Below are 22,103 nucleotides of genomic sequence, written 5' to 3' on the forward strand. Positions count from 1 at the left end.
GCACGTAACAAAATTTATTCCATTTGTTCTGTTCTATTATTCTATTTATTCAAAATACAGAGAACACGGCCCACCACCTCCCCATCCGAATCATTAGTAAATCAATAATCCAGTTTAATACCAGTGGGCACTGCATTGTCAAAGCTGGCTTGCAAGTGAACTCATGACAGCTGGTTCCCTTTAGAGATCCAGGCTTCATTTTTCCAAGAGCAAAGATATTAACCCTCGTACCCTGGCCAAATTCCACCCTAGGAGGTCTGTATTCAGTATGTAGATGCACATCTGTAGTGAACAGCCTTGAAATCTTTGCATGTAACTACAAAAAAAAATCTTACTGATAAAATAGAGTTTGTGTTGTTTTTAATTTTTACAGAGATGGCTAGCAGAGTATCAGTAGATCAATATTAGTTACTAAATATAAACAGACAAATGAACCTAAATAATAAAAGAAAACAAAATTTGGCTGTAACCTAAATAAGCAGTAACCTGTTGTGTTGGATATAATTGGGATCATTTGGCTGGTGATGTTGATCTGCCAGGGTGATATTTTCAAATGGAAGCCTAATAAACAAATAAGTATATTGAAATTGTCAGTGTTTACAGAGTTCTAGTCAAAATTGTTCTACATTTTCCTACTTAAGCACCCTAACGGAAGTGATGTTTTGCCTTTCTAATTAAATATTTGGTTATATGAAGGTGGCATTATGTTTTAGGAAAAATGAGGACAAGCCAGCAAACAGGCTTTTTAAATGACCTTTTTATACTTGGGATTTTTAAAAAAAAGAGTTAAAATGTTAGTGTTAACCTATCACAGAAACGTACAAATCTAGCGCAGTACATTAAGAAACAAAGGCATATGGCATCAAATAAGCATGTATTCTAATGGCCTCCTGTCAAATGGAGCCCATAGCAGATACCTCAAAAAAAGGTGCTAGAATCTTTGTAATAGACAATTAGATAATAACCTGCAGATAGAGAAAATTTCTTCGTAGGCTAACCATCATGCTCAAAATAGCAGCGCTATTTCAAGTGTGGTACTCCATTTCTGCTACCCCTCGTTGTGAGAGGGGTAGCAGAAACCTCACAATAGCCCCTTATTTTGAACCTCAGTGAGATTTGGATGGTATCCGAGTCAAAGTAAGGTAGCTCGAAACAGTTTGTGCAATTTGAAATTAGTGTCTATTAGTTAGTGGTCCTCTTATACCCTGAAGTAAGAGAGTTTCTGTCCCTTGTGACTAGGATTTTCAGGATGTCTTAAGTGAGGATCCTAAGTCCACATTATGGAATTTAAACATGTGGCCTCATTTTCAAAATCTAACAGCTCCCATTAAAGTAAAATATTTCATTAGCAAGGCAAACCATGATTTCCATTAAGACACGTAAGCAGGAAAATGGAGAACAATTTTAATTAGATCTCTATAATCACTAATTTCAATATACTTATAAAAAACTGTGTGCCTAGCATTAGGTTGTTAAATCCATACTGGGGCATTTTTGAATATACTTTGTATGTGGCTTTTCATCTATTACAACCTTAGCAACACAGTGTGGCTGCTGCTATCAGTATTACCTGCCCCATACATTCAAAAATAATGAGTTGCACACCACAAAATCATGAGAATGGTAAGAATCATAAGAACATGGGGTTCTTTTCCTTCCCCTTCTGGTTCTGGAGCCCTTTAGGATATGTTTGGGTCACGTTTTCAAGTTTTTCTCTGAAACCATGAGGGTTAGAAACATTTTTTACTGAAAGTTGTGATTCTTCCATAACCACAAGATTCCAGGCACTGGGGCTTTAGGAAAACCCCTCAAGTATCTTGAGACTTGTGATAAAATCACAAGTGTTGGCAACACGGTGATAGCTGTTTGGTTTGAAATAATCCTGGTGGATAATTTGCTACCTTTACTGTGTAAAGCTCTTCTATTCTTTCTTTTGTTTTTCCTGCGCAGCAACCATCAACCTTTGTCCAAGCCCGTCAAATTATTACAACTGATGGCCTGGGATTCCGTGGGCTCAACAAAGGCCTCACTGCAACATTGGGCCGCCATGGTGTTTTTAACATGGTTTACTTTGGATTCTATTTCAATGTCAGAAACACTATTCCAGTCAATGAGGTAAGTGCTGTGCTGTATAAAAGACAAGAAGATCATCCTATATATGGCAATTTAAGTGACATTCTATTCCACCTTTCCTTGCAAATCTGTGGTCTTATCAAAGGTGCATATTGGTGTAGTCATCTTTTGTTGTTATTGTTTTGGAAGTTCTGCAAAGGTTTATAGCAAAATTATTTTCTGTAGGAAAACAAGGATTATGGAATCTTCCCTTTTTAAGCAAAGCAAGCTACAAGCAAGATGCTTGGCCTGGATTCTTATTTCCACTGAGGCCATTTTGCACCTTTCTGGCAGAATACAGATGCTAGAAAATGGGAGTAAATTACATTTATATTTACAGGCACCTTAGTTTGAAAATCTTGAGCTGAGTGCTTTTTTGTAGTAGTCAATAAATATTAAAGATACATAAGGAAACATCTAAAATGGCTCAGAAGGGTAAAAATTAAATTCTGTAGGACAACTACTTTCAGCATGAAATGCACAGGGAGACAAAGTATTAAGAGAAAACTAACTACATTGTTGCCTATCCAAGCAGTAGCATGCTGTAGTGGGTTTAACTGGGATCATTTAGATGGAGCTGGTAAGCTTCCAGGATTATATTTTTAAATGAAGTCCATTGAACAAGTTAAGTCTTTTGGAATTAGCAGTGGTTACAGACTTCAAGTGCTCATCTTTCTGTGAAGCAGAAGCTGCAGAAGATTGTGTTGGCTAGCTGTGCACTGGACACAACTGTACACTTCCAGACACAGATCAACCTAGTGCTCAAGGATAAAAAGATCAAGTCATCCATAAAGAGACGGCCAGATTCACAATGGTATTTAAATGAGACTTTAAGCTGTGTGTAGATCTTGTTATCTGCATCTAGTGTGAATTTCACCAAGATGACCAAATTTAACAGAAAGATGTTGTAGCTGCAAACGCACATAAAACAAGTTTATAAAGACAGGTTTACAGGCTTCTGTATTCTATAACAGAGGGGAAATCCACTAATGGAAAGAATGATTGTACCAGCAACTTCCTCAAGAATTGTATGAGCAACAACTAATGGTTTATTAATGGTTTCAGGAGTGTACTTTATGAACTGTTTTCACTAATGTGAAACTACAGGTATGATGACAATTTAAACAACCACATATGTAATATCTGGTGATATACATATAAGAAACTGTAATTTAAATCAAAAGGTGCCCATTTCGATTCCCATATACAGCAACACACCATTGCTCTGCACTTTTAAATAGTTTGGTGTTTTTGTTGGCAGCCTAATATAAATGAGGAAAAGATCAATTTACTTATTTACAAATTCTTACCATAAGTTGCATTGTTCAATAGCAAATGACACTCAAGTTTCTACATGTTTTTCTGTGTATGTTTAAGCATACTCTTAACAATACATATTCAGAAGGTGTTCACAAAGCTCTAAGCAAATGCATACCTTAACAGTAATTTAGAAGTTAGTATTTCCCTTGCCAAGAAGATTGAAAATTTCTGTGTGGCTAGTGAATGTTCTATGTATATTTTTTCACCTTTCACAAGGTTACGTGTTTCTATAGTATAATAAATTTCAAAATAGGAAAAGTGAGATGCTCTTAAGAACATGATAAAAAGTCTCAGAGGGATACCTGTCCTAGTCTGTAGCTTCACAAATAACAAACAGTCCTGGAGCACCTTAGAGTCTAACAAATGTATTAGGTTATCAGCTTTCATGGTTAAGACTCACTTCTTCAGATGAAAAATGGGATGGAAATATGGCAGGGGGATGTGTGAAAGCAACAGGTAACCTTTTTCGTCCTCCACCATCCCCCACTATGTTAACCCTGCATTCTGTTTTTCTACACTGTTTCACCTGAAGAAGTGCATCTTGCCTGCTAATACATTTGTTAGTCTCTAAGGTGCTACAGGACTGCTTGTTATTTCTTAAGAACATGGAGGCTCAGGCATACCTTCTAGGTAAATAATTAAGAGCTCCTGCGTGGTAGTCAGGGAATAGTCATAAAGTTTGGCCTAAGAACTATTTACCAACTTTACAGAGTAAAATAAAATGCCATGAAAAGCAGTTACTGTATTATGAAGAAGAGGAAAGTTCAGAGGTTATATGGATTTTGTGAGCTGCAAAGGATTCTTCAGATCTGGAAACATGGATTTAAAATCAAACATAAGATGTAAGGGAGGTAAGTTTGGGAGGGAGAGGAGCAGAGACAGGGCATGCTTGGCAGAGAGGGCAGGGAAGACGCCGGGCAGGGATTTGATATTGTAAAATAAGTGTAAATGTTTCTTTTATTATTATTATTATTATTATGATTTGAAGATTATGACAGTTCTGTTAGTAGTTAAATGAGCAAGGCATTTCTACTTGTTTTGAAATATTCATATTTAATGTATTTAATCCTATTCTTGGGGTCATGGTTAGTTCACGTGACTGATTTTAGTCTTGCGGGTCACTGAAGTGAAGGAAGGCCACTCATGCTCCCACTCTCTAGTGTAGGTGCCCATTGCTGATCCTCCCAGTTGTCTTCAGTGTACAAGTGCAGCACAATCAGAAGATTGACATTTTCAAGGGTGTAACTAATTACAGGATTAGCCAGCGTTAATTGCAGTTGTGTAGAGAAGTTTCCACAGGGCCTGACCACAACAGGTCTCATCCAGGTCTCATTTAGGTCAGTGAGAATCTTTCCAGAGCTTTTAATGGGAGTTGGACCAGGCCTTAAATGCCAGATCTTGATCTAATAGTCAAGCATTCTGTCTTACGCGTTTGTGAATACAGAACCCTACTTCTGCACTCGGCGAACAGGAAGAATAATTCTTTGTAATCTGTAATCTAATCCTTTTCATCAGTGGGAAAGCATATAGATGCCAACAATTATCAGATGTCTGACTTGGGCTTGATAAAACAAGCTGGTTCACAGTTGGAGCTGAAAAGATTAGACTGATTCAACTTCTCTATTATTCTCAAGTTTTGCATTGCAAATACCGTTTTTTTTCATTTTATATAATTCCCAAGAAGAAAAACTCAAGTCTTGTAATGCTAACAAGCATATAAAAACAAAATAAATAAGTGGCACACTTTTTAAATAACTCTAGCTCTTTATATCTGCTGCTTACCAGCTGTAACATAAGTGGAAAAATGTATCAAAATGTCCATATGAGCCTTTTAGCTTTCAACAGTGTTAAACTATGCATTTAATTTGCATGCCAATTAAGGATGTTTGCAGCTTTATTTTGCCAAAAACAATAAACCTCTAGTGTTGAGTGCCTGAATGATATAAATGACATGTGTGGATTGCAAGTCTTCAAAGCAAGTAATTTTTCATATGTTCAGTCTGCTTTGCTAAATACACCATTTACAATCAACCTCCTGCTCTGTTTACTAAACATAGAATAAGCCAGACTAGTTCGATTTGCCACTAATGTATAAACCACATAGTATTAGCTTCTATGAATCTGAACTAACAATTTAATTGGTCCATAATTTATTTCACCTTGATTTTATAGCAGTTGGTTTTTGCTATGCATTTCACAGCTTTGGACTAGCTTTCCCTTTGTTATTTTTATCACAGATTTGTCGTTAAATATTAATTTTGCAATGTTTGTTTCTCACTACCACCTCTAAGTGACAGGCTGTCATGTTAACACCCCATTCCTAACATTCTCAGAGTCAGTCCTAAAGAGCGGCCACCAAAAAAATCATTTCTGGGCACACATTAATCTGTCTAGCTGCTACAGATGTAGGCAGTGCCACTTGCTAAAGGGGTGTTTGCACCCGGATGTGGGAGTTGATGAGGTCATTTGCTGTGCCACAGAAAAGGCTCCCACTTCTATTCTGTTCTGTCCTGTGTAGGTTCTTATACCCTGCCCATCACTTTGTGGTATCCGAGCCCCGGCCAATAGTGCATGAAGCAATGTGATTGCACATCTGTCACGTGACATTTGTTCTCTCCTCATCTTCCCAGAGGGAGAAGTGTGTGCAGGGGAGCGTCTTGTTTTGATAGCGCAGGGGTGTTTTCTGTAATGTAAATATACCTGTTGCCATGTGTTTGTATTAGAGAAGGCAAGGTCAAACAAATGTGCTTTGCACTCGAAGCAGAAAGACGTGAAGTTTGTGATGAGCCTGAGTTCTGAGGAGGTTCGTTCCACAGGGAAGGACTGCCCCCAGAGAAAATTCTTTTGTCTGCACACGTTGCTGAAGATTCCACTGTGCCTGAGGAGCGTAGCTGTTGACCATGGTTTTCATCCAGGAGCTTTTAGATTCCCCAGATCAAGGAGCACTTTAAAGATAAGAATGGAGACATTGAACTAGATTCAAAATTCTGTGGAAGGCCAGTATGGAGAGCAGAGGACAGGTCTAGTGTATGCACAGTAGTCTGGGTTGCTGAAAAGACACTCTGACGTATTCTGTGTGAGCTGGAGTTTCCTAAACATAATGGCTTTTGAGCAGCTATGGTAAATTCTTACATATCTGGTATTCTGTCATCCAGAACTCTCAAGTAACCAGCATTTTAACCATAAGCAAAATTTAGTTACATTTGCCATAAGTACAGTATAGTGAAAGTAAATACATATAAATACAGCAAATACAGTGTAAGTTCACTGTGTACGATACTACTGCTGTTGGTAAATAAAGTACTCTGCATTCATTTTTGTTTGTTTCATAATTTCTATTCTTGTTTTTCTTTAGCGTTATGCATTGGTAGGTATCCGTCTCTGTTCTCCAGGATATATGAATATCTGGCAACCTCCCAGTCCCAGGGCTGCCAGTTATGAAAGAGTTTACTGTATATTGCTTTGCTGTACTGCAGGGATGAATGATTGAGTCCATGTCTTTGTCCCTATGATAGGGTCTCTGCCTCACCCTGGGCTCTAAGGAGGTTAACAGAGCCCTAATGAGTCTGCAAGAGGAAGCCAATCACAGAAGGGCTTAGAAGAGCACCCAGTCAGGGCTGGGCTGGCCCATTTAAGAAGGGCTATGAAGCAACTTCAGTTACTCCCTGGAGCTTGAGGAGGGAGGCAGGCTGAAGGTAACAAGCACCCTGGACAGAGCACTGCTGCAGGCAGAGCCCTGGGGAACAAAAGACAGCTCCTGGCAGGCTGCACATATTTGCTGAGGCCCTGAGGCTAGGGCAAAAAGAATGCTTGGGTTGCAGGGAAGTGGCCTAGGGAAATCTACTGAGGGAAGAATTGGAAGGGGGCATTGCAAGCAGAGACCATCTGCATGCCCCTGTGCCATGATCCAGAGTAGTGGGCAGGCCTGGGTCATCCCCACCCCACCAAAAGAGAGACTGAACAGCAGGCTGCAGATCCTCCTGAACGGGTGGAGCACAGAATGAGGCACAGCTGGAAGGCAATGTCCTGAAGAGGATGCCGCTTTCCTTGGAGTGACATGGGTCCAGAAGCAAAAGTCATGGCAAGAAAGCACCACCAGAAAATGGTGCACTGGCAAACAGAGCTAATCCCCAGGACATCCAACAGGACGCACCACAGTGATGAGTTGAACCCCATCACAGTCCCCCAGGATGGGACAGAGTCTGCTAGCCAAGTGAAGAGTGGTGTGAACAGTACTTGTGGATGCTTCTGTGTTTACATCCAGAAGTGCTGCATTTTGATTTAGATGCCTTCCTCAGTACCTTAGATCATCTCAGTCAAGGAGTTCTCTTATTTTGGAATCAAAGTGTCATATTTCAGTAAGATTAGCATTGTTTTTATACTCTGGTACATCATAACATCCCAAAGCATATAACTCAGAAATTCAAAGCACCCCAATACACATGAGAATGCACAACATTTCAAAAAGAGCAGGCCTGCCAGGACACGACACGAATGAAGTTGGCCCCAGGTTCAGCATTTAGCATTTAATAATTATTGCTTAACATTTGTGTTGCAGTAGTACCTGGAACAGCCATACACTGTACTAGGTGCAATGGATACATATAAGCTGTGTCTACACGTGCACAAAAATTCGAAATAAGTGGCCCTTTTTCGAAAGAGCAGGACGAGAGTCCACATGTGTAAACCTGTCTTTCGAAAGAAAATCAAAAGAACTGGGGGTGCAGACTTCGAAATCCGAACCTTGATCGCGTATCAGGAAGATTGCTCCCTTTCGAAATACTAAATCAAAAAAGCAGGTGTAGACGCTCCACAGTCCGCTCTTTCGAAATACAGCTCTGCCATGGCATCGGTCAGCTGGAGCGCGGGGCTGCTCTGGCCGGCAGCACTGGGACTCTATGGTCCCTGCATTCGGCTGCCTTAAAGCTGCACGCACGTGGGAAACCCGTGGCAGGAAGCTGAGAGCGTGCTAGGAGCAGCCTGTGCACATGGTCCAGCTGCAAGCTCCAGCACCAGCATGGCCAGCAGCAACCCCCCCCCGCGAGCCCCACGCCCTCCCTCTGAGTCCCCGCAGGGCTCCCATGGGGAGGAAAAAAAAAGTCCTGCAAAGCAGGTATGCTCCAAGGTAAAAGAGCTGCACCAGGGCTATGCCCGGGCCAGGGACAAAGCCAGACGCTCTGGGGCAGCTCCAGTGATGTGCCCCTTCTACAGCGAGCTCCGGGGCATCCTGGAGCCCCAGGAGAGCTCCCCACCCCCAGCGTTCCTGGACAGCTCTGGTGAGGAGCTGCAGCCAGAGGAGAAGGAGGAGCCTGGACCGGAGATCCAGGATGGCGAGGGGACCACCGAGTGGTTGAGGGAGGAGGAGGAGCTCACCACAGTCATACCCTCCCCCTCCTCCAGCCAGGCGACCGGGAGCCAGAAATCCCAGGACTTCACTGAGAGACCCTCCGGTACATACAGGGAGGGGCACAAACCTGCTCCATGGGGCGGGGGCAACGCAATGGCTAGTCTCCCGCACACAGGACCGGTGGTCCCGGGCCACACACAGGCCACCCCCCATATGGGATGCGGTACCCTGTGGTGGCCCACCAGTGACGCCCAGCACCCACCCTCAGTGGGCAGCGCTGCAAGCCGCACAGGGGTGGCAGCCGGTCAGTGCCGGACAGCACCTGGGGCCTGCCCACTGCAGGCTGGGAACGGCCACCTGCAGGAGAGACCCCTGGATGCACCCCCAGGGTGGGATGCCCAGCCTGTGGGGGGTGGGTCAGTGCCCCTGGGGGGTCAGTGTCCTTTTGGGGGGGGTGGAGGCCCCATGGGGTGGGCTCGGACGGGTGGGCCACAGCCTGGTCCCCTCCGTCCGGGGCACATTACTGACGTGCTCTCCTCCTTGTCTCCACACAGCTGCACCATCCGTGGGCTGGGAGAGCCCTGCACCGTCCCTCGTCCCTGAGAGCCCTCCCGCAGCCCTCGGAGGTGTCCAGACGCCACCCCAGGCAGCGCGCCCTCAGGGCCATGGCCAGAGGGCCCCCTGCCAGGCCGAGGAGGACCCAGCCAGCCAGCGCCAGGCTGAGGTGGCTGAGCAACACCTGCAGCTCACCCAGACCGACATGGAGTGCAGGAGGACAGCCTGGGACAGGCGACTGTCCACCCTGGAGGGCATTGGCCATGCCATCCGGGACTATACGGCCAGTGTTGCCCGCCCCTTGGCCCCCACAGCGGCTCCCCCTGCTGGTCCTGCCCCCCGCCTCCACTGAGCCTGCCCTCCCCACTCCCACTGAGCCCACACCCTCTGCCCCCATCAGGCCCACTCGCTGGCAACAACTGCTGGTGCTACCCACACCCTCCCCTCCCCACCAGGGGCCCCACACCCGGGGAGGCAGGGGTTCCAGGGGCCAACGGGGCTCATGGCCCACCACCCCTGCCCTGGAATAAATGCCTCACCCCCCTCTGAGTTAGGTTCCCCCCTGTACATAGTTACCAACAAAAATAGTTATATAAACATTTTTGTATTGTTCACCACTCTGTGCTGTGCTCCTCAGGGGGATGGTGGGTGGTGGATGTGGGGGTGTGGTGCTGGTGGGAGTGGGGGTGGCGGGGATGGGAGGGTGGCGGACGTGTGTGTGCACGCGGCTCAGAGGTGGCTGTCGGCAAAGCCTTGCCTGAGGGACTCCCAGATGCAGTGGCTGTCCCAGTGGGCCTGGCGGATGGGGGTGGTGCCCAGCTGCTCACAGATGGTGCCGGCCGGAGGTTCCCTCCCGTAGGCATCCCGCTTTTCCTCCACGATGTTGTGGAGGACGCAACAGGTGCCCGAAGGCCTGCTCCATCCTGTTGCGGGCATGGTTGAGGCACTCATTGAATGCCTCCCAGATGGGGTCGAGGTGTCCCATGTACGGCCTCATGAGCCACGGTTGCAGGGGGTACGCTGCATCTCCCACCATGCACAGTGGCATGGTGACGTCCTCTGCCACCAGGATCTCCTGCTGGGGGGACGAAGGTGCTGGCCCCCATGCCATGACAGAGGTCAGAGTTCCAGAAGACCCAGGCATCGTGGGTGCAGCCAGCCCAACCCACATAGAGGTTGGTGAACCGGCTCCTCGCATCCACCAGGGCCTGGAGCACCCCCGAACAGTAACCCTTTTGGTTGATGTACTGGCTGGCACTGTGTGGCAGGGCATGGATGGGGATGTGAGTGCCATCCAAAGTATCATGCAGTTCGGGAAGTCCAGGTCCTGGAAGCTGGTGATGGTGTTGTCCAGATCCCCCAGGCGGACGACCCTATGGAGCAGCATCGCGTTGATGGCCCTGATGACCTGCAGGTGGGGAATGGGGACACATGCTCTAGTGCGGGTGTGGCAGCCGTCTCCCCCTGTCTTGGGCCCCTTCTGCCTCCCTCCCATCCAGCCCCTGCCCCATCCGGCCCCTTGCCCCTCACCCATCCAGCCCCTGCCCTATCTGGCCACTTGTGGCAGAGGGTTCCCCTTGCCCCAGCCCCCGCACCCATGTGTCCCCACCTTACCTCCATAAGTACAGCCCCTATGGTGGCCTTGCCCACCCCAAACTGCTGTTCCATGGAGCGGTAGGAGTCCGGGGTGACCAGCTTCCATATGGCAATCGCGACCCATTTCTCCAGGATGAGGGCTGGCTGCATGCAGGTGTCATGGTGCCCAAGTGTGGGGTGAGCCAGTGGCAGATCTCGTCAAAGGTCTGCCTCGACATGTGGAAGTTCCACAGCCACCTTTCCTCGCCCCACTCCCCTAGCACCACACGCTCCCACCAGTCGGTGCTGCTGTGGTGGGTCCAGAGGCGTTGGGGCACCTGGTGATGCCCTGGGGGGGTAGCCCCACAGCCCCTGGGGGACTGCCAAGCCACCCAATGAGATCGGGTGCACCTGTGGCGATGGTGCACAGCACTGCCAGCAGGGCGTCCATGATGAGGGCGTCCTCTTGCAGGAGCTGTTGCTGGGCCTCCATGGTGGGCACGAGTGGGCTCTGCTGGGCTGGGCAAGGCTGGGCAGCACTCGGCTTGTGTGGAGGGGAAGGCAGAGGGAGGGGCCCCTTAAAGGAGGCAGCTGGCTGCGGCCCCCGGAAGGACTTGCCGGCCATGGGAACCCGTCCGTGGTGTTTCCTGCCTCCCTTCTTTCGAAAGAGGGCTTGGAGCCGTGTGGACGCTCTCTTCGAAAGACCTCTACGGCACTTCGAAAGAGCGGATCAAAGTGCCGATCTGAAAAATGGCGGCGGGTGCTCCCTTTCGACGGCCGCTATTTCGACTGCCAAACTTCGATTTTTGCCCTTTTGAAAGGGCGCTCACGTGTAGACACAACTATAGTGAATGACAGTATCCCAAAGAGCTTACCTCTCCAAAGGCAGTTTCAGATTGGTATTCCGGCTGTAAAATAGTGTGCCACTTGTCACCATCTGGTTATGGTTGGGTTTTAGAAGCTTTGTAAAACCTGAAATGTTACAGGAGTCCCAAGCCTTAATTGTAATTGTCTCCACACACATCTTGGGTTTGTATAGATAGTCTAGTCAATAATTTGCTGCTGCACATTCTGGTGAGAACTTTTTTAAATGGTTAACTATAACAAAAGCTGGTTTACTCTTAGTTTAAAAGAGATTATCCAAGTAAATGGCCTCTCTTGTGAAATTATAGGGTTACTTTTCCTATAACTATATACGAGCACCCTGTTGATTTAAAAATCTCTCTTTAAATTTACAACACACCTGCATGGAAGTCCGAGGAATATTATGATGTTTTAACTAATTTTCCTTGCTAGAAATCTGAAAAAGGAAAACGAATTGATTTGTTCCTGTGTTCGGTAACAGATGTAAGGCTACTGTGTGTCTTCTTTTTAGAACTCTTTTCCTCAGGAATGTGTGTGAGTCAAAAAACACCTCTACGAGTAACAGCATTATTTCGTTTTTAATATTGAGCTGAATGTATGTCGTCATGATCCAATATTGTTTTATGGTTGATTTTGCTGTATTTTGAGTGTCTTCTTGAAAGATGTGACCCGTGGGAGAATACAGTGCATGGGCACAGTGCATATACAAGGATTTTTGTTCTATTGGCACAGAATGGAAGAACAGGGTTATAAAAATTGTATGGACAACCTAGGGAATTCTTTATGACAGAGTTCGCTGTGACCAGCAGTGTTCTCAGAAATGGAATTAAGACTTTGTTAAAGAAAATGTTACTTCCAAATAAACTGAGTTCTTTGATGTCGCAGCTAATGCCAGCCTAGAAGGGTTTACCTAGTGAATCTAATGAGGCACAGTTGGATCATCTAGATTCAAATAGGGAGAGAATAAAAAGTTTTAAGGTCTGCTTTATAATCTGTCTCTGTCTTTTACCAGGAAAGAACAGCAAAGTTTAGAAACAATGAGTTGTAAATTCTTCAGCCAATTAGTTTGACGAGTTACTGCTGTTTATAATGCACAGAATGTTGAAGGCTGTTTTGCCGTTGCACTGAGTTGGATTGTTAATAACAGGAAGCTAGCACTTCTCAGTACAGTGGATCAGCTACACGTGAAAATAAATGTGAAAAACCTGGAGGGGAATGGCAGCAGACTGAGATTAGCCTTTATTTAATTTAACATTTGGGGGTCCAACACACAAATGAGCATTTTAGTAGGCTTCATGGTGGAAGTTGCTGTCATTTGTAAAATATTCTGGCCAATTAGCTAATAGTGTGCTTGGATTTCTCCTGTTTTGATACAGTAATACTAAGTACATTGTGAAGCCCAATTATACAAATCATCCCCATATGCCATACCAGTCTTTCTTTATGAACTGTGTTTATAAATCCTGTGTGAGGAAATGTGTACTTCAGCAATTTAGACCATGTGTAAAAACATAGCCAATAGGATTGTCAAGAAAACAAGTTCCAGCCTAGGAAATCCTAATGTGTTCAGCTAGAATAATGTGCGTGTGTCATGTTGTGCAAGTTTTCTGATTAAATGCTTATTACTTTGTGGTATTTAACCTATTTGGGTGCTTCTGTTTCCTTTTTCATTCATTCTTTCTTTCATTCTTTCTTTTTAGGATCCTACTTTGGAGTTTTTGAGAAAATTTGGAATTGGGCTTGTCTCAGGGACAATAGCCTCAATCATTAATATCCCTTTTGATGTTGCAAAAAGTAGGATTCAAGGGCCACAGCCAGCTCCTGGCGAGATCAAGTATAGAACCTGTTTTAAAACTATCACAACAGTCTATAAAGAAGAAGGGTAAAACATCATTATTTTATTTATGTGTCCGGCCTCTGTGTTTCAGTTCATTTGGGTCCATAAAACCATGTTGTAGTATGCTGGATTGGATGGGGACATGAAACCATCCTGCACTTGTGTGTCCAGAGAGTGCAATGTAACATTTTAAAAATCTATTTTAAATTTACAAAGAAAGCTTTTCCAATGACAGCAGGAGGGCTTTTGGTTTTAGTATTTGCAAAATTTACTTATATATTGTTAAAACTTATGTCCCCCACAAATAAATGCCTAATAAATTTCAGGCACCACATTTTGCTTGGTAACAATAAAACTGACTCTTCACCTTGCAGATGCAAAAGAGCAATAGAGTGACAGACTATTTTACAGCTAGACTCTCTATTTGCAGTTTCTGTGTTCAGCTATACACTGAGAAAGATTGGTGAAGTGAGTGAATAGAAGACAGAACCTTTTGGCAATAACTTTCCCCAAATTTTTAAATAATTCTCAAGTGAGCGATGAGTTGTAGCTTTGATATTCAGTTATAGTAGTCATTTAATCCATGTAATGCAGCTGTGGTTAACAGACTTGTCCTGACGATAAAAGCCATCTCACTGATAAAAGTCATGTTTCTGACTGACTAAAATCATGACATAGCTTTTGTAACTGAACATTGATTAACTTTTTCTCTTCATCTGATCTGCCGCTGTAAAATGTTAAAAGCCAGATACCGTCTGCCGTTGAACGTGTGTCATTCCAAATAATTACTTCTAAGTGCTATGCCAGCATCTTAGCAAATACAAGATAAAATTCCATTCTCTTTGTAGAAAAAGAGTGTTGTTTGAAACTTTTGTTTCCCTTCTGCTGCAGATTTCTGGCTTTGTACAAAGGGTTGGTTCCCAAGATCATGAGGCTTGGCCCAGGTAATTTTGCCTCCATTATTTTTGGCTCTCCTTTATTCTTAGTTCCTATTTCTTGTTTCCATTTAAATTTAAGATCCAATAAATCCAATGAAATAAATGAAGGTCTGCACATAAATCTGTCCCTTAATCTTTCAATGATTTATTTATTTTCATTAAAAAATATTTTGTGGATGTGTTGAGCTAAATTTGCCTGCAGAAAAGGACTTCTGCGTGTCTAAATTGGAATGTTGTGTACTCAGCCACCTACTAGTGCATGCAGATGCCTGATATGTGAACAAACCAAGAGGCAAGGGGGGATTTTATATGTGAATAGATGTGTCCATGTATTTTTCAGGCACACTTTTGAAGAAATTTTAATCATATACTTCAAGGAACAGCTAATCAGTCCCTCAGCCTTTGGACCTAATTCTGTTACACTAAGGGTGTGTCTACACTAGCCCGGAAGATCGACCCACTCAGGGTCGATCTGGGGTTCGATTTTGTGTGTCTGGTAGGGATGTACAAAAGGGACCTCTCAGAAGTCACAGCGGACACCTGTACTTCTGGCGAGACAAAAGGAGTAAGGGAGGTTGATGGAAGAGTTTCTCTCATCCACCTTCTTCCGTAAGGATGGCCAGGGAAGCCAAGTGCAGATATGTCGATTCTATATGTGCAATTGCCATAGGTAGAATTGCGTATCTGCAGTCGACTTACCTTGCCTAGTGTAGACAGCCTAAGGCTACTTAATGTTCCTTGGCAGTTTAAAGGTGCCTTAAAGTATGGGTGTAAGTAGCCTCCTGAGAACAGTTTTTGTGCAAAGAGCCTCCTGCTCTTGGCATAATGGTTCTGCACCTGCCCAGCACAGGGAATGAATCAGACTCATTTTGTACCAGAGCCAACGTGCACCGTACTTTGGTTATTTTCTGCTTTAGTGCCCATAAGGGAAAATGGGAAGCAGAACAGAAGGTAGAAGGGTTGGGGCCTTTCAAGTTTTGTCATTCCAAGGGGGCACTGCATGGCTGAGAGTGCAGGTACCCCAAATAGACCAGAATCTTGTTCCCAAGTCAAGAAGTGTTTCCAATCGGAGTAAGTGGTTTAATAGCCAAAGTTGCACAGATTTAAAAGCCAACAGACATCTGCATCGGTGAACAGTATCTGTTCTGCCTACGTTTAGTGTTTCTCATTTTAGAAAAAGTATGAAATGTTCCTGTAAATGATTGTGTGTTCCTGTAAATTATTCTCACCCACCAAGAACTAATCCATGTCTGGCCTTTGTACAGTTTCAGGGAAGGTTGGGGCACAAGGAGTCCAGATGGAGTCCAGGGAGCAGGGTTCCCCGTAAGCTGAGTGCTTCAGCAGCATGGTAGTGCACATCCATGCATGCTTTGGTGCACATAATAAATTTTTTTCTACCCATGGATGTTAAAAATTAAAGGGAACACAGCCAGGGAGCACAGAGCCTTCTCCTTCCTAATGCCCCCACAGGGGGACGAGGAGGACGATGATCCCCACTTTCCTTGTCTCAGGCAACACAGATAAATTTATAATCAAAAACTTGATCCCAGAAGGTGCTGGTCACTCTGCCCCACATCCAGTAAATCAATTGAATATTTGCTTAATTTTAAGCCCATGCATTTGACTCGTATATAGATTTTGCTGCCTGAATTAAATGAGAAAAGAAAGAGTCTGAGAAAGAGAACTGTACAAAAACCTCAAGCTATCTAAGCACTTGAAATCAGGCCTGGTTTGAGTTCAATGCTGTCTGCAAATGAGTATGGCTTTGCCAGACTGTCTGTGAATACCTTTCGCAATTCTTATTTTTTCCCCTCTGTCTGGCTATGTATGAACTTTATTAAGCTGCTCTTCAAAGTTTGCTACAAGTCTGTGCATGGTTTGCTGGGATAAGTCACATGATATTTCTATGTCCATGATTGTCTGAGCTGCTCCAGTGAGAACAGAAAGGTTAGCTCGGTTCAGAAGAATATGTTTTCATTTGTTTTTGCAGAGGTTTTGCTTTTTAATTAAGCTAGTGCATCCAAAGGGCAAAATTAGGGAAAAAAGAAAAGGATTTCTGCCTGACTCCATTATTATAATAGAGATTGTGCTACATTTACTTGTATTGGGTAGAATCTGTCCGTTATCTTTCTAATTTCCCAAATGCATAAGCCTCTCCATATGCTATGCAGAGGCTGGTATATATCTTCTGAAAATCCCCTTTGTTAGAAACTGTGTCAGTTCTATTTATTTAGCTTGCATGTTATTTATAGCCCTGATTTAGAATCACATTTTAATTTTTCTCAGAACAGAGTTCCATATTGCATTAGAGTGGAGGCATAAATCACACTTTTGATTCTACCAGTGTCAATCCATCAACCCCAAATTTTGCCTGAAGATTGACAATGAGCTTTAACCGTGGGAAGACCAGATTCAGTTCCAATATCATGGTTTCCAAACTTAAGGGACTGTGAAACCATCCAGCCCAAATTTCAAACAGACCATTTGATAAGCTTTTTCAAATCTTACATGCAAGGATTTTCATAATTCTGGTGAGGAATTTGTCTTTTCATTCAGTTCTTTCCATAGCCATATATTTTTTGAAAATCAAGAGTTTGGTCAATATCACAGCTAAAAAAATTAAAGTGCTGGAAATGTTTAGAACAAAGTATGAAAAATCATTTAAGAAGATTACATTCAAAAGTAAAGGTGGTCCTGATTTAATCTGTAATCTTTTCATATTAATTTTGTCCCACAATGCTAGGTAAATTTTGTATAGTTTAAGGACTGCTGATTTGGTATAATCCAGAGAGGTTTTGCTAATACAGTTTCAGGATCATTCAATTGACAATGTCAGTACAGGAGAAATGACACTATATATCCTACTAAAAGGATCTAATTTTATACTTAAGTTAATGTTCTCTTTTCTAGGTGGTGCAGTGATGCTTTTGGTTTATGAATATGCATATGACTGGCTTCAGGAGAATTGGTGATGAGAAGTACTGCTTCTAAATCATTGTACTGTTTGAACTTATGTGCCTGAGAAAACATATTGTGATGTGAAGGACATAAATAAGTAAAGTGAACATAAGAGGCACTCATGCCACAGTTCTCTTTGATATGAATGACAGTTGAAGACGCACACCAGTTTGTAAAATTAGACCATTTGGCCCTGACCCAGCAGAGCACTTGGGCACAGGTGTAGCTTTAAGGCTAGCGCTGATGTGTTTATTTATTTTGCTGGATCAGGGCCCTAGTGATGAAGAAAAAAAGCTTAAGGTAACTCAGGAACAAACTAATTTCTCAAGTACAAACTCAACATAATGGGCAATAAATGATGTCATTAAATGCATCAGTTTTTTAACTAGTGATTGTTAAAAAGTCAGGTGAAGTTTCTCGATAGGTGAACTCAGCAAGAGAAGTGCATTAATCATGTGGGGGCCAGATCTTACACTGGTGTAAATTGTTATGGCTTCATTTATTGTCATCTTGAGGACCTGGCCTATGCATTGCAAATCTGAAGTAAATCCGGGGTCTGATCATACATTTCTAAAACACTGTGGTAGTGAGGCTTGAAAAAAGCTGACAGGATTGACCCCGTACATCAAATAATATCCTACTGTCAAACATTTTGCATAGTCTCAGTTATACACTGAATATTATCCTTACTTCTAATGGGTCATAGAAAAACAATGAGCAAAATTCGGTCCTCACGAAAAAGTGTACAGCAACCATAGAAGTGACTGAAATAAACAATAAGTACATAACCAGCCAGACCATTTAATCCATTTTGGACATATAAGGCCAGATTGTGAATCCACTTGGTCGGTAGCTATTCACAGGAGTAGTCCCATTGACTGCTGCCCAGCAGTAAACATTTGAAAACTGCACAAAAATTTTCAGAGGTGAAATCCCAACCCACCTGAAGCCAGTGGCAAAATTCCCATTGATTTCAATGGGGCCAATGTTTCACATAGTGTTTTTATTTCCAGATTTAAAAAATCAAATAAAAAGATACAGGACAAAAATGATAAGCAACATCCTTTCATTTGTTGTAAAAGGGAGAATAAAAATATATATCAATGAGTCTGCATCATTTATTTGAGTGCATATGTGTGTATGTGTTGCAAGAAGTTGCCAGAGAATACTTGACCTTGAAGAGAAAGCAGTGTGAAGAGTTTGGGAGCAAGATTTTTCTTTTCTTTAGATTGTAATACATTTTTCAACACCTCATGACCACCGAGTGCCCACTATGAGCTTCCTGAGGTTACAAAATCATGTTCTGTGCTGATATGCCATCTTAATTAGATAACCATAATTCTTTCTGAAATATAAATGCTGTATGTTATGAAATTAAACATGTTTGCTATCCCAGATAGTCAGTATAACTTTAGCTTTTATTTCAGATATATTTTCCTCCTTTTTTTCTGTTTTAAACTACCATTTGAAATAGGCTATACGGTACTAAACTTCTATCCTGCATACTGAAGACAAAGTCTGACTGCAGGTACTGTATGTACCACCAACCTCTTGATGTTCAAGTGCTGTCTGCTTAAATACTAGAAGAGTTGTATTTTTTTCACAATAAACAGTTACCTTTATCTAGTCCTGTTTTGCTGACAATTACCTTTGTATTTTGAAAAGTCTGGAAGTGTTTATGTCCTGACCATACACTTTATTTATACTGGATAACATTAGATGTTCTTCCTCCTAGATAAAGTACAAAATGTTCTCTTGAGCAATCTTACAAGACTGTCTGTCTAAATAATTTTTAAATGACAACTCAGGTGTGAAGTCTGGTGTCAGCGATGCTTTTTTTAAAAATGCATTCTGAAAGGAAAAATGTTAGACTATAAACGCATTCTCAGCATTTTTGAGTATTCTTGTACTGACATGCACACAGAAAATGTCTCTTTTGTCTGGATTTGACCACATTGACATTTCATAGCTGTGTTTCTTCAGTAGCTAAAACCAACAAAAGTTGGTATGTTTCATTTTGTAATTTCATTATAATTCCTCATTTGATCACTTTATTATCAACCCTTATTCAGTGTAAGAGAGAGTGCTTGGATTATTCTGAAAAAAGAAACACAAAATACATTATAATTATTCTTTTATTAAGTTAGAGCATTCAAAATATAAAAATAAAAGGCTTTAAACATTCAGTATATACATAAACAGCCTTCTGTTGTACATCCTTTCCAACATGATTTATTAGTTTTAATTATAGTTCAGCCTGATCTTTTGATAAAACAAGGAACATTAGCAGAAAACATGGAATCTTTTTTAAAAAAAAAATCTTTTTGACCTCTTACAGCCCTTACTATTCTTGATGCTCCACTGGCTTGATTCTCATTTACTGTAATGACATTTTATAGACCCACTCTGGAAGCATAGTATCAAATCTCACTGGCTTTTGAAAGATTTGGGTACTCTGAGAATGCAGGATTGGACCCTTCACGTGCACAGAGTGGAAGAATATTGCTGACTATTAGAGGACTAGATTCTGCTCTCATTTATTCTGGTGTAAGTGCAAGTTAACTCCACTGACTTCACTGGAGTTACTCCAGGTTTATACCTATGCAACTGAGAACAGACATTGATCCATTTATCCTTTAAGACATTTAGTTTGTTAAAATGATTTAAAGGTATTAGATCATTAAACTGAAAGATGACATGTTTGCTTAACTCATATATATATTCTGTAAAGAAAAGTCCTTTGACAAAGGAAAATGCTCCATGGGAATTTTTAAAAAACAATGTTAACCTCCCTCCCATTCCAAGAAGCAATTATAAATAGCTCAGTAAAGATCATCATCAAATACCTTTATTCAGCTTGAGCAGCATGTTACTCTACACCATAGTGACCTCCAACTCATGGAGTAAAGTATTATTCATTGGCCATGTCTACACTACAGTGATCTTTTGAAAGATGGTCTTCCGGAAGATCTTCTTTCAAAAGAGAGCATCCACACACAAAAAAAGCAGATTGAAAGATTGATCCACTTCTTCAATAGAGAGACCCCACTCTTTTGAAAGAATGGGCCAGGGATCAAAAAATCCGGCACCAGGAAGACTGCTCTTTCAAAAAAAGGGCCCACAGAGCACCTACACGTGCTTTTTTTGCTAAAGAAGCTTTCGAAAATAGGTGCTCTTCCTGATCCGGGAGCAGAAGACGGCTTCTGGAAGAAAAGCCATGCTCTTTGGATTTCCGACTGAAAGAGCACATTTTATATGTGGATGCTCTGTGTGTTCTTTTGAAAAAGGGCTGGATTTTCTGAAAGAACTTGCTAGTATGGACATGGTCACTGTGAATAAATGTGTCACAATATGGCCCTAAACAAAAGCATGCAGATAAAGGAAACAAAACTTGTTATCAAATTGCATTTACAACAAATAATTAATCTGAACCGTACCCTCAACAGCTGAGGATCAGACCCTCCCTCATGGAAGCCACAGCAAAATAAACTCTTTTTTCAAATGGGCCAGTATCTTGGACTCTACGGATCAAAAAAGAAGAGAATCAGCCTGTTGAAAAAGGGGCATTTTTATCACAGGCCTTTTAATCCTTTGGGATGGAAAAACCGTAGTTCTGGAAGGCTTATGCATCTGTTTGTCTTCCTTTGTTGTACCTTGCTTGTGTTATGTTTCTGATTACAGATGGGCTTCTTAATCCACAGTTTATAGTATCTTGTCTAAGAATTAATTTCAAAGTTAAAAATAAATTTGGAAAATATGACACGTTGCCAACAAAATCATTCTCCCTATTTTTTTCTTCTCCCTTTTAATTTTAATAGGGAGTTTGTCAGGCATTGAGACACCATTATCTTTAGCATAGAATTAAGGATCTCTGAGTCACATTCTGATCTGAGCAACAATGGCATAAATGTAGAATAATTCCACTGAAGCCACTAGAGCTTTACCAATGTAAAAATGGTACAAATGAGAGCAGAATCTAGCCCTCTCAAGTCAATGAAGCACTTAAGAACATTCTTAAATCCCATTGTCTTCAGTGGATCTTAATCACGTACTTAAAATTACCTGTGTGTTCAAATGCTTTACTGAATAGACATGGATTTAAGCACACTGTTAAACAACTTTTGAAGCTCTTTGCTGAATTGAGGCCTAAATCAGTGGAGGTTTTGCTTCTTTAGGACCTTGGGGGCTTTTTCAGGACTAGGCTGTATCTGTGTTCTGTGTGTAGAAGTCCTGCTGATTCAGTTGGCTTTTTATGCAAAGAACAGAAGTAAATACAGCCCTTAGAATCTGTCTGACCTGCTGACTATTCCTAATCTGTAGTGCTCATTCTGTTTTCCATGAACTTGCAAGCTGCTTGTTAGGCCCTGATCCTGCAAAGACTTACACACCACGAACAATCCCCGTGAAGTTAATGAACTAGTCATTTTATGTACCTCTATGAAGATTTCATAAGACATATGTCGCTGTTTACTCATTATTTCCTTTACAGTGCCATGGAAATCTGCCTATGGCCATCCGAGTGTTAAATAAAAGCATGAAATTCTCATAGCAGGTACTGGATTTTATTATGCCATTGAAGCAATGTCTAGCTGAAAAG

At 42.4% G+C, this 22,103-nt stretch overlaps 1 protein-coding gene across 1 annotated transcript in view; it reads left to right on the forward strand.

Annotated features, from left to right (window-relative positions):
• SLC25A21 (solute carrier family 25 member 21) overlaps positions 1-19,128 on the forward strand; it is a 344,043-nt gene extending 324,915 nt beyond the window's left edge. The window contains exons 7-10 of the mRNA XM_074996831.1: positions 1,951-2,115; positions 13,474-13,655; positions 14,502-14,554; positions 17,459-19,128. Coding sequence (XP_074852932.1) covers positions 1,951-2,115; positions 13,474-13,655; positions 14,502-14,554; positions 17,459-17,520 — 462 coding nt within the window. The 3' untranslated portion in view covers positions 17,521-19,128. The remainder of the gene's footprint in view (positions 1-1,950; positions 2,116-13,473; positions 13,656-14,501; positions 14,555-17,458) is intronic.
• Positions 19,129-22,103: the final 2,975 nt, after the last annotated feature.

Source organism: Carettochelys insculpta, chromosome 6, assembly GCF_033958435.1.
Source record: "Carettochelys insculpta isolate YL-2023 chromosome 6, ASM3395843v1, whole genome shotgun sequence".
In the NCBI taxonomy this organism is placed as follows: domain Eukaryota; kingdom Metazoa; phylum Chordata; order Testudines; family Carettochelyidae; genus Carettochelys; species Carettochelys insculpta.